Source organism: Phalangium opilio, unplaced genomic scaffold (assembly GCF_054372755.1).
Source record: "Phalangium opilio isolate 3A_F unplaced genomic scaffold, DU_Popi_V2 ptg000209l_1, whole genome shotgun sequence".
NCBI lineage: Eukaryota > Metazoa > Arthropoda > Arachnida > Opiliones > Phalangiidae > Phalangium > Phalangium opilio.
The window spans coordinates 7848151-7861017 of record NW_028324217.1 but is presented as its reverse complement, the minus strand read 5'-3'; the positions used below and the strand labels follow the sequence as shown (position 1 = coordinate 7861017).

The 12867-nt window shown below is 37.0% G+C and overlaps 2 protein-coding genes and 1 long non-coding RNA gene across 5 annotated transcripts; 2 read left to right on the top strand and 1 right to left on the bottom strand.

Annotated features, from left to right (window-relative positions):
• The first annotated feature begins 345 nt into the window (after positions 1-345).
• LOC149618821 (glutamate receptor ionotropic, delta-2-like) lies at positions 346-4433 on the top strand. Of its 2 annotated transcripts, none has more exons than XM_089855584.1 (5): positions 346-471; positions 1941-2102; positions 2898-3018; positions 3800-4041; positions 4114-4433. In XM_089855584.1, exons 1-5 carry the CDS (start codon positions 397-399, stop codon positions 4408-4410), a joined length of 897 nt encoding a protein of 298 aa, XP_089711710.1. In that variant the 5' UTR covers positions 346-396; the 3' UTR covers positions 4411-4433. The 2 variants fall into 2 exon arrangements, with proteins under 2 accessions (XP_089711710.1, XP_089711711.1); XM_089855585.1 differs by lacking the exons at positions 346-471; positions 1941-2102 and adding exons at positions 2132-2548; positions 2615-2699.
• A 1107-nt stretch (positions 4434-5540) lies between these two features.
• LOC149618820 (uncharacterized) lies at positions 5541-9442 on the bottom strand. Of its 2 annotated transcripts, none has more exons than XR_016375504.1 (3): positions 9315-9442; positions 9003-9235; positions 5541-5701 (listed from the first exon to the last, which is right to left on the bottom strand). It is a non-coding gene; the product is annotated as an uncharacterized LOC149618820 (long non-coding RNA). The 2 variants fall into 2 exon arrangements; XR_016375505.1 differs by having other exon boundaries at positions 9149-9235.
• Positions 9443-9809: 367 nt separating this feature from the next.
• Positions 9810-11505, top strand: LOC149618819 (uncharacterized). The gene is made up of 5 exons (XM_089855590.1): positions 9810-9921; positions 9992-10125; positions 10851-10971; positions 11051-11292; positions 11356-11505. Exons 2-5 carry the CDS (start codon positions 10123-10125, stop codon positions 11503-11505), a joined length of 516 nt encoding a protein of 171 aa, XP_089711716.1. The 5' UTR covers positions 9810-9921; positions 9992-10122.
• Positions 11506-12867: the final 1362 nt, after the last annotated feature.

The window sequence follows — 12867 nt, the reverse complement described above, 5'->3', positions numbered from 1 at the left end:
AAATTTATTGTACGTTGAGGATCTGGCTTCCACCTGTATTTTTGGGAAGTTTTTGATAAACATAAGTTTGCTGTTGTAAGAGCATGTATTTTTGTGAGGGGTAGGTGTCTCAAGCCTCTATCAAACGCACTATAAGAGGTAAACGATGACCTATAGGGGCTGGGCTAATAATTTAGTGGGATTGGTAAAGTAATGAAGTAAACCTTTCGAATTTCTGTGAACTATGACCGCGGTCCAGAAATTGTGAACACGGTTACAGACACATACATACACACCCCGAGACGCGTCCAGTGTAATATCTTTCCGTGACGGTTACGTCACTAGGAGGAGTAAAAATGCTCATATACCTTTAAAACCCTAATTTTAAATTTAAATTTTAGTTACAGCGTTATCAAAATGAAGACTTTGGATTGGGGAACGCTGTTATCAAATGGTACTTGGACTGGACTTGTAGGTGGATTAGTTAAAAATGTGAGTTGAATTTTCCTCATCAGTATTTATGGTCCAGCGAGCCAGCAGTATGGTGTGAGCTGGCGCAGCAAAGGCTTATTTCTGAGTGTTTACTTCGTGGGGTGCACCATGTAACAGGCTAACAGCAGATCCCGGAAGACCAGTTCCAGCAAAAACGGATTTATGTACTAAGAACGTCGGATCATAGCTTTAGCCTCTAGTACCATCCTCGCATACTTTATTGAGAAACTTCGTCTGCTTATATTTTGACTCCACCCACAAATTTTGTGTATAGCGACTTTTAGTGGCCGAAAATGTCATTCTTATCTCTATTTTCGTGTTTAAATATTTATTTATTTTTTCGAAATTGCGCCAGTGGTGAAAAAGCAAAGTGGACAACAATGCGATATAACTCCCGATTTAATGGAATTAAGTTTTAAAGTTAAGAATATATATATAATTGATGTTTCTTTAAATATTTACTTTAATTATCTGGTTTTCCTTTCTTTGTACTAAGATTATTATTTTAGTACGATAATAACTTATTATTATTATTATCATTATTTTCTTGCCTTATGCAGTATCTATATTTAAAGCCCAAAATATACGATAATATGGCCGATAGATGGCGAGCGCTAGTTTTGAAATTATAAGCCACTCCCATCAAAACATACAAAGTAGTCGAGGATGGGTAGGGAATTTGGTACGTTCAACGTTCTTCCTACACAAATCCGTTTTTGGTTCCAGAAATAGCAACAGCGGTTCTAAAAAACAGCGGTGCATTTCAAAACTGCTGTTTTAGGACTAACGGCTGAAATTTTGAGAAATAGCAGTTTTAAAGTACAGTTTGAAAAATTCTTAATCCTGCGCTTAACCTACATTATTAAGAATAAAAAGAATCATAACCTATTACGTACAACCGAACTGAACCTTGCCTATCAAGTACAGCCACACTTAACCTTACCTATCAAGCGTATAACCAAACCAAAAAACGATCAAGCGCAACCCAACCTAACCTTACCTGTAAAGTTCAACCGAACCTAACCTTATCTATCAAATTCAACCAAATCTAACCGAATCTGACCTGACTGGATTTAACCTCACCTCACCCCATCTCAAACCTAACCTAACAGAATCTAACCTTACCTAACAGAATCTAACCTTACCTCACCGAATCTAACCTAACCTAACCTCACCTCGCATAACCTAACCTCACCTCACATTACCCCATCTCAACTGACCAACCCTCACTTCACCCCATTTCAAACCTAACCCCACCCCATCTCACCTGACCTAACCTCACTTCACCCCATTTCAAACCTAACCTCACCCCATCTCACCTAACCAAACTTAATCGTACGGGCTTCCCAATTTATGTGCATGAAAACGTCTGTGTAATCAAAACTGGCGCCAGCTCATCCAGTGCGCCATACAAATTCTTCGTAAATGTCCATGTCATTGGTTAATACTCGTATTCTTGTATCACGCAGGATTTTGATTTAGGATTAGGTTGTTTCGCTATTTCGCATCACAGATTTCAAGTTATTGAGTACGTCCATCCTCACATATTCGACAACCTGCATTTTTTGGTCAAATCTGGCAAACGAGCCCATCTGGACGGCTATCTTTCTCTAAAACCGTTTGATCTTGTGGTAAGATCACACCATGTACTATAAGCACCAAGAATTTATTTACCATAAAAATGCCTAAGTCACTAGATTTTACGCTTCTACTCTTACGCCGGTGTTAGCGGACAAGTAAGCCCCACCCCTTTCTTGTCCGTCATTGCTCTGCGCTTTCCTATTGGATCCCGTGGGTATATAGGTCATACAGACGCGATTGACGTATTCCGAATAGAGAAAAAACCTCGAGCAAAGTAAACAGAAAATGGGGCTGCCAGCGATGCTGAAACGGTTAGGGAATGGTTTTTAATTGCCCATAACAAGTTAGTTAAAGATTTTGAACGTAACTTAATGGATTTTGAATACGTGTCTCTACGTGAAAATCGTTCGTTCTGTAGTTGTTACTAAATCGTATCAAGTGTACTATACTTATGATTTCGTGAGTTCCAAAAACCAAACCAAGGCTTAACGAAAAGGTAAAAGAGATAGATGGTGGAAAATATAGAGTAAGATAAAATATTAAGTCCCGCCTTGGTTTCCAGCCTCCCCGCACCCATGGGGGGGATTGTCGACTATCACACGCTCACCGGACGCCTTTTTAGGCCTTCTTATAGTAAATTCCTTCTTGTAAGCACCTTTTAAATTCGTCCGTTCAGTCGTTCATCCATTAAGCTTTGATAGTGCATTACCATTGTGAGTCACAAATGCACTGTTAAAGTTTTTTCGATTAGTCTAATAAAGATGTTGTAGAATTACTAGATGTCTCGTAAGGTCGCGTAGACTATTTGTTGGTAGTTTTTCTGAAACAAACTTTTTTAATTTTAGACATGGATATACCTGATCATCAGCGAATTGCTCATAGTATTAATTCTAAGTCTTTTATTTCGGATGACAACTAAATGTACATCGTTGTTCTTTTACTTTCTCGGATCCTTATCCAACCAAAGTAAATTCATTTAGGCTTAGTACTCATAATTTATTTATTTTTTCACGCAGCATGTAATAAGGCCTAGAATATTATGGAGAAGAAGGATCAAACCCTTATACTCGAACACGGATAGATGTAATTTTAGAAGCAGGAATGGAGAACAGAATAATCTGGGAGCACGATAAAGTCCCAGACCTCCTTCCCGGGACGGGTATGAAAAAAGATTCGGGTCATAGCGACAGAGGTAAAAAATAATTACGTATTTTTCGCCGTCCCCGTCTGCAACGTCTTCAAAACGTAGTTTAAGTGAGCCAAAAGATAATTTTGACTTTTCGTTATGGAGGGAGGTGCTCTATACTGGGCCTTGAGTCGGACTGAAGTAAATACTAACTGTTCTCCATTCCTGCTTCTAAAATTACATCTATCCCTGACCCGAAATAATACCCTAAAAACAGTTTCACTAGAGATGGCGTCGTAGTTTTTTAAAAGTAAATTATTTGCTTATTTACGTTTTATCACAAAATATTTATAAAAAGCTACGGTTTCTTTTCTGGAGCGCAGACTACTTTTCAAAATTCTTATCTGATTTTAAGTGACGCAGCTGTTAAATTTTTAGACCTTTTATCTTTCGAATTAGTGAAATGTGAGGCATAGAGGTATTTTATATAATATAATTGTGGCAAAAAGCGAATTAAAATATTCATTCGTACAATTCTGAATAGAAGGCTGTGGTAGTGTTTCCTATGCTCGATGTTGACTTATTTTGATAAACTTGTGACTTAGTTTATTTATAATGCAGGTGTTAATATGAGGACGTTTAACCACGCTCCAAAATTGATTGTAGGATTGATTGTGGCAATCTCTTTACTAACTACTAAGTTATTCGTGCTTCTCTATGGTACCGAATTAACTTCTACCGTCAGCAACGTAGATAAGGACCAAATAGATACCTTAGCTCAACTGGCTGATGCGGTTAGAAATGGCGACATAGTTATTGGAGCACTAAAAAATTCAATCTTCTATGAATACATAGCGAATGAAGTAATCAAACTCAAGTCCAATAATGATACATTTTAATTTATCAATTTACTATCTTAATTCTCTTATAAATAGCAACTAGGTATGGGTACAGAATATGGGAAAATATTTCAAAATTCGCTTATAGCATTCAATGACTTGGATTTTTGGCCCAAGTTCATGGAAGGAAATATGGCCGTTTTGTGTGTCTCTGAAGCATTTGACATGTATATTTATGAATTGAAAAAAGAATTGAACTCTTATTACAAAGTGGAAGAACCTTTTCAAATTCAGTACATGGCACTGGCAACCAAAAGAAATTTCACTTGCGTGAAACCGTTTTCTAAAATGCAAGTTTTTGAACCATTTTTTACTACTCGAAAGTCATGTTAATTTGTAAAACTTTCGAGTTATCGTGTGGAGTACAGCGTAAAAGTGGAATTACAAAGTTGAAAGTTTATTCGAATAGTTTTTTTTTTTTGAAAGGTAGTTGATGGTTTTCCAACTGCTTTATTTCATGAGGAAAAAGCAAAATACTAAACACATTATTAGAAAAGTGCTCCCTGTTTATTTATTAGACCTAAATGATGGGACAAACAAACGGGGCTGCTTTGTATAAAATGTAAATCGTTGAATTTAAACCAAAACGAAAGCGCTGAACAAGAAAAAATAGTTTTCATTAAATCTTCAAAGTGTGCTAATGTCCTATAAATTTTAATTATCTTTCAAGAATTTTGGTACTGAGGGACACAGGACTCTTACGCAAATGGAAAGAGGAAGCTTTGAGACCAATGCAGATCAGACGTCAATTGACAAGCAAACCAACTGACGGCGTGTCGTATATTTCAATGATGGATTTAAAAAGCACATTTAATTTAGCAATTGGAGGCTTGCTTTTAACCATTATTGTTCTTTTGATTGAATTCTTGTTATGGAAGCGAGTAATTAACCACAAACACAAACAAATGTTCGTCAAGACTCTGAGAGGCGGAGCACAACGAAGAAAACACCACAGGATACGCTTTCCCATTCGTCGCAAATTAGACCACTCCTCGTATACCATACCGCTTCCTTTGAACGGAAGTGGTAACGCTATTCACTAGCGAGCAAAAGATCTCAAGACTTTGCGAGGTTCAAAGGAAAAAAGGAAAGTACAACCTTTTTCCTCGTCCTTTGACTTTTAAGGCCGCTCATCATTTTACGTTGACGCTCCTTAGAACGGATATAGTGACATTATGAATATTTTAACAGCATAACTATTGATACAAACAAGTTTTTGTACCTTAATGTTTTCCAGACCATTTTAGAAAACAACATGGATATTTTAAGTTTTTAAATCCAAAACTTTCAAACTACGAGACTGAAACCAAAAAAACTTTAATCTGTTCATGCTTCATTAATTTTGAAACATCATATCCCAGCGTTTAAAAATCAGAGAGCAATCAACCTGAGACAGTTCGTAAACCACATGAAAAATCTCACATTGTTTTATCTACACGTTTGTTTATGTAACTGCAACATAATTATTGAAACGGAGTTTTGTTTGGCATGGGGTGTGATGGTTTGATTCTTAGTCCATCGGATACACACAAATTCGGCATCATTATTGGAGAAACTGGTAAATAAAGAGCCTCTACCAGGTGTGGTTTTGGCGTCGTGAGCTGGATAGACCATCCATTTTTTCCTAAAGAAAAGCAAACACAGGGTCAGAGGACGTCACCTTCTTTGGTTATTTCCCTCGCGTCAATTATCATCACTAGAGGCAATGCGAGTCGGCTAGTGAACTCCCCCCCGTGTGTTGGTTTCTCTGCAAGTACTAAATGCAGTCAATTTCTCATGAGGATGGGGAAATGGCCAAAACTTATTCATAAAGTTTAAAATTCTTTTTCTGTCTTTTGGGCCTTGCGACTTAGTAATCATATTCAATACGAAAGTTAAATTGAATCATTACGAAGTTTTAACCAGTAGCACCAGCAATGCAGGCACGTTATTGCAAAGACTATTAAGTAAAGCCAACATGCAATTATGATCTCTTTGACAGACATCGCACAATACACACTGTTTAAAAATTTAATCTCTTTCTGGCGTATTAAATGTACGCATACAAATATGCGTACTCCTAGCTCTCATGATCCAAAAAACCTACAACTCTGGCACCAAAGGAAGGCAAAGTTCAAAGGGAGGGTTTTTAGTCGATTCTTCATCTAAATATAAGACCAGTCTGCATAGAGACACATTCAGGAAATACCTCCGAATGATTTTAAAATTCAAATTAGGTTCAGATTTTAAGGGTAATTTGAAATAAGCCCCTCCGACCAATCGCCAATAGCCTAACGCCCTGCCTTTCTGTTAACAAAATTCCCTTAGCACGTTCTACACCTCGCATCACGATTATCACATCGCGCGGAATTTTTATCAAATCTCGCGCTAAATGTCGTTCGGCATGGAGTGTGCCAGGGCGTTACGTGATTGGTTGGAGGTGCTTATTTCAAATTATCCATAAAATATCAACCTATTTTGAATTTTAAAATCATTTGGAGATATATCCTGGATGCTTCACTATGCAGACTGGTCTTATAATATGTAGAAGAATCTATAAAAAATCAATTGATTTTCCATTTCACCTATTGTCTGGGCATATTTCGAAGACTGTACCTATTGCTTTAATATAAAAGAGTAAAGGTCATGAAGGGCGTGAAGGTTGGGGTTTTTTGAAAGAATTCCAAATTAATTTTAATTATTGTTATATATATTATATAACAATAATATATATATATATATTTGAACTTTTGAAGTATTTTATTGTACATATAAATTTAATTTTTATTTATAAAATCAAAGTCGTCTTTAAAAATACCGTTGTGAAGTCAATACGACTCAAAGTTGGAAATGGACAACCATTTTGTTTTTAAAACAAGAACTAAACAACATGCTTTTGAAAACTATCTCTTTATAGTCTTTGGTTTCTATTTTTAGCCACATCGTAGTTTACAATAGGCTCTTAGATTGACCCGAGCCGTAGTAGTAGTAGTTGTAGTAGTAGTATTGGCCGGGGTTTTCGCTTTCTTTATCGTTAGATTTTAGCTTAAAAGGAATTCGATAGTAACCTCAACCCATCCATAGGGGTAACTGAGCTTAGTTAGCGATTTTATTTTAATTAAAACTATTCTTGGTCGCAGTCGGGATTCGAACCCGGGTCGCTTACGCAGCAGTAAGACACATTACCACTGCACCACGAAGGCAAGAGCGAGTTATCTTCTTTAATTTATCTCTGAAGGGTCGAGAACGAGGGAGGACCCTATTTATTTGTGGGGTCGGATACTTCCGAATTTCTGTCTTTTGGTCTATATATTTCTTTTCTTTTTATTTATGTGCCAATTAAATAGATAAAGATGTGGCTACTATTAAGGCCCAGCCCTTGGGCCATCTTGTTTAATTTTCGTTTGGCGTGGCAAAGAATAGGTTACTGTCCAGAAAACGGTGAAGGCCACCAACTTCGCAACACGATGGAAATACTTCTATAACACAGAGATCTGTGCGTGTCTTATATGAGTGTTCAAGTCAAGGTTTCTACTGCCTTTAATTATAGTTGATTTGCATTATCCCGCATGTTGTTTAGAACTGTTCAATTGGACCTATTTTATGGAAACCGCAATTATTGCAAACAATGTTTTGAAAACATTTTTTTAGCGGAGTACTGCTACTGCTACGCTGGGACTAAGAACATCTGGTCAGTAATTCTTTAATTTCTTTTACGCTTTTATCTCCAATATCATTCGTCCGTTCGTCGCTTTTGGAGTTAAAGTTTTATTGTGGCATTTAATTTCACTTAAGCAATTTTTCGTGCATTTTTTAGAAATGTATAATTGAGCTTTTTATTTAAAAAAAAAACGCTGTTAACGGAGGTGGAGTTTATAAAATAATAGCAGTTTGGTGTTTTTCTATTTATTTCATTCTTTCTACATTTTATTGATCGTTATCGGTCAATAATATTATCCAATGAAATTTCAAAGATAAGTATTGCAACGCATTATAATTGTAATAATGTCGGTTTCAAATTACGTAAACCGTAGTCAATGTCAGGGACATTTTTTAATGGGCGTCGTTGAGGTAATCTAATAATTATTGTCACAGAGGGGCTTGGAAACTGAACACAATTTGCTAAAATAAATTTTTCAAGGGATCCAAGCCGTTCAAAATATACTATTAATCGATATTGTTTAAAATTGTTACAATATTACAATTTCAGAATATGTATCTTCAGGTTACGAAACGCAGCGACAAAAGCTTTCTTCTAGGCGGTTTCGAATATGAAATTTTGAAAGTTTTATCAACATTTTTCAATTTTAGGTAAAACGAGAAGGGTGACATTATTTATCCAACTATTTCTTTATTTGTGTAAAAAGAATCTTACCGAGTATCCCTATTAGCTATCGTTAAAACTATATTATTTGAAATTTTCGCACGATGATAATAAAGAGTCCGGTTAGGATTTCGCGAGAATACATCAAATTGGGAATAAAGATAATTTTGTTTTGACATTTTGAACGCGAGAACGCGCTACTTTCTGGTTAGAAAAACATTCTCGTGGCACGCTCCATGCCGAATGAAATTTAGCGCGAAATTTGATAAATGTTGCTCGCGATGTGACAATCGTACCACGAGAATTTTGTTAACAAGAAGGCAGGGAGTTACGCTATTGGCCAGAGGTCCTTATTTCAAATTATCCTTAAAATCTGAACCTAATTTGAATTTTAAAATCATTCGGGGGTATTTCCCGAATGATTCACTATGCAGACTGGTCTTATAATTAGAAGAAGAATCGATAAAAAAATCACTTGATTTTCCACTTCACCCTCCCTTTAATAAATTATTTATTAACATTGAGACACTGCATGGTTATTCGCATTAAATCTTTGATTTTACATATAATTTCAGCTACAGTGTTATCAAAATGAACCTTTTCGATTGGGGAATTTTGTTACCAAATGGTACTTGGACTGGACTAGTCGGTGGTCTGGCTCGAAATGCAAGTTGAAACAGCATTTTTGGCGTAGAGAGCAAGCAATATGGTGCAATCTGGCGTGGCGATGGATTACTTCTGAATGTTTCATCATTTATGGGCGCTTACTTGATATGTGCAGTTCCAGAGCATCTAAGTATCTCGGAATTGTCGCCTCCTCAGCCATTGCACTATGTCACTGTATACAGGATGTTTCTGAAATTGTTCAAAATATCCACTCTTGTGATGTTGCACTTTCAACTACTTTACATTACCAGCTTAGGCACATTTTTACCTTTAAACGCACACTTCTGCTAGATGAACGTTCTTGGATGGGAGGTTAATCAAATTGTCGAAACAAGATGGGCACTCTGATATGTGTGCTAATTTCCTTGTTTTAAGGGCAAAAGTTAGGGGAAACAAAATGTTCTAGACCCCGTGTTCTTTCACTCAATCTGACCAGGGATATTAGATGTTTCAAGAGGGATGAGCAGCTCATGCCTTTTCAAGAACATTTTTACGCGCCTGCGGCAGTTGGTTATTTTAACTGGAGCTAAACGCGCACCGTCTTGTTTTTACCACTTCCAAGGACACATGTTTTGCTTCCTCTTCGTCCGGAAAGAACATAGGGCTGTTTAACTACAGCATGACCCCTGGAGTGTGACTAAAGATATTGTTTCCTACTTTCCACAGACTGTGTGTATTGTTGAACCATGAATCCGCAGCATGATATTTATTATTTGACCTTGAAAGGTACCAAAAACTAAAAAATCCGATGGAACCTCCTGCGCGTGACCCATTTTCCTCTCCTTTCTCGTCCCTCTTAAAATCTAGAATCCCTGGTGTGACCCAACAATACTCACTTTAATTGATTGCAGACTTACCAGAAACAACCTGTACATGTACATGTAACGAATTAATACTCAAAATTTCAATTCACACAGGAATTTGATTTTGGCTTTGGAACCTTAGGGTTGTCGCATCAAAGATTTCAATTTAGAGAATATGCGCATCCCCACACACAGGGAAGTTGGCGTTTTCATATCATATCTGGCAAACGAACCCATCCAGAGGGCTATCTTTTTCTAAAACCCTTTCACCACATGGTAATATCCAGCCATAGAGGCAATATGTCAATATAGCCGTTTAAATGCAGTACTTCGGTTAGCTGGTTATAATAATTTAAGTAACAATAACGTATCTTCGTAACATGTAGAGCTTTCACGCGAGTTTTGAAACGTACTAGCAGGTGAAAAACGGAGAATGACGCAGTGGCGTAGGCATCGACGATACGTCTATGACGTCTTAAATACATTACTAATGGCAGAAGTGAGATGAGACTAGAAGTGAAGGGCTCTAGCATTGGTAATAGATCCTGGCATTAGTGAACAAATTTGAGGATTTTACGCCGCTTCAATCGCGCCTACGCTAGAGAGAAAAAAATTGGTCGAGTTGCAAAAGAATTTCTTACCCCCTTCCCCTCAACCTAAAGCGGCGAAACACGGACGCGGGTGCTTGAATCTAGTTCGGCCGTCTACCACCGCGAGCGTCTCACGTTTTGGAGGGGAAATTCTGAAACCGCCACTAGAGGGCCAACCGTTGGTGTGTTATCAAGAATATTCACTTTCGCCGAGTGAAGAATTTGGTTAGCTCAGTACTTCTAGTCTCATCTCACTTCTGCTAATGGCTTGCTAATGGTTACCGTCTGGTAAACTAAGCTGATCTGAAATGTACCGCCATTTATCGGTCGCAGAGAAGAATTAGTCGTCTTATTTGGAGGCGCTGAAACCCTTAATAATTTCGTTTAAAGAATTTCACCTTTAATTTTCAGACATGGATATTCGTGATCATTTGCGAATTGCTCGTAGTTTTAATTCTTAGTCTCTTATTTCGGAAGAATACGAAGTTTATTTCGTTGTTTTTTTACTTTATAGGATCTTTGTGCAACCAAAGTAAATTAAATAAGGCTTAGCCATAATACAGTGCATAAATAGGGCTAGAATTTTATGGTATAGTATATTTCCACCGCAGGTGTCAATTTGGAGACCTTTAACCACGCTCCAAGATTAGTCGTGACTTTAATAGTGACCATCTGTTTACTTACTACCAAGTTATTCGTGATGCTATATGGTTCCGAGTTAACGTCAACCGTTAGCAACGTTGATAAAGATCGAGTATATACCTTAGATCAACTGGCTCAAGTCATTCAAAATAGTGAAATGAAAATTGGGGCTCAAAAAAATTCATTATACTATAATTATATATCCAAAAACGTAATGAAACTAATGAAAAATAATATTGTTTTTCAACTTAACAATTAATTTTTTCGCTCTAAGCAACATGGTACCAGCACGGAATACGGTACAATATTTCAAAAATCACTAATGGAAACCAATGGTTTTGACTATACTGGCCTAAGTTCATGGAAGGAAAACTTGCATTATTATGGATCTCGAAATTCTTCGACATGCGTATGTATGATATGAAAAAAGACTTGAATTCCTATTACAGTGTAGAAGAACCGTTGATAACAAACTATATGGCATTGGGAACCAAAAGAAATTTCACTTGCAGGAAGCCGTTCTCTAAAATGTAATTTTTTACGCGTTTTTAACAACTTGTATGACACGTTTTTCGTAGTTAATCTAGTTCTTAAGATATTCTTAACAAGTATGAACTACTTGTATGAACATGGATAGATTTAATTTTAGAAGTAGGAATGGAGAACGGTTAGTATTTACTTCAGTCCGACTCATAGCCCAGTATAGCGCCCCTCCCTCCAACACGTAACGGAAAGTTTAAATTATCTTATTGGCTCACTTAAACTACGTTTTGATGACGTTGCTGACGGGGACGATAAGAAATACGTAATTCCTTTTTACCTCTGTCGCTATGACCCCCGCCTCTTCTTTCATACCCACCCCTCCGTCCTGTGGAAGGGGGTCCGGGACTTTGACGCGCGCCCACATTACTCTGTTCTCCATTCCTACTTCAAAAATTAAATCTTTCCCTGGACTACGACTAAGAGAATCAGACATACAATAACCTAAGCTATAATGTACCAAGTTGGTCCTTGATAGTTGTAATATTACCGTTTTTCGATTTCGAGCCAAGTTCAAGAATAAAAAAACTTCATATCGAGTATCGAACTGAGTATCAAAAATTCTTTCGAGTATCGAGTATTAGATTAGGTCAAACTTGGTTTTTTTTAGTCACAACAGGGATAGATTTAATTTTAGAAGTAGGAATGGAGAACAGAGTAACGTGGGCACGCGTCAAAGTCCCGGACTCCCTTCCACGGGACGGAGGGTATGAAAGAAGAGGCGGGTCATAGCGACAGAGGTAAAATGGAATTACGTATTTTTCGCCGTCCCCGTCAGTAACGTCATCAAAACGTAGTTTAAGTGAGCCAATAAGATAATTTAAACTTTTCGTTACGTGTTGCAGGGAGGGGCTCTATACTGGGCTATGAGTTGAACTGAAGTAAATACTAACCGTTCTCCATTCCTACTTCTAAAATTAAATCTATCCCTGGTCACAAATATTTACTTGTCGAGCATTGATCCAGTAAATTTCTAGAAAATAACGAAGATCTTCAGTTATCTAATATATAACAAGTTTAAAAGATTTTTAGGGAACAATTAAACATTAAAGAGGTTAATTAAAAAAAAAATGCTCATGAGCACATCGTCTGCTAAAGTTATAAGCCTTGGATTCGAATATTTGTCAAGTATTTGAGAAGTTAAAAAGTTACTCGAACCTTTCTCGAGTATTTCAATATGTTGTTATCGAGTATCGAACCAAGTACTCGAACTTAACGAGTACTCGCACACCAGTGTACCCAACAG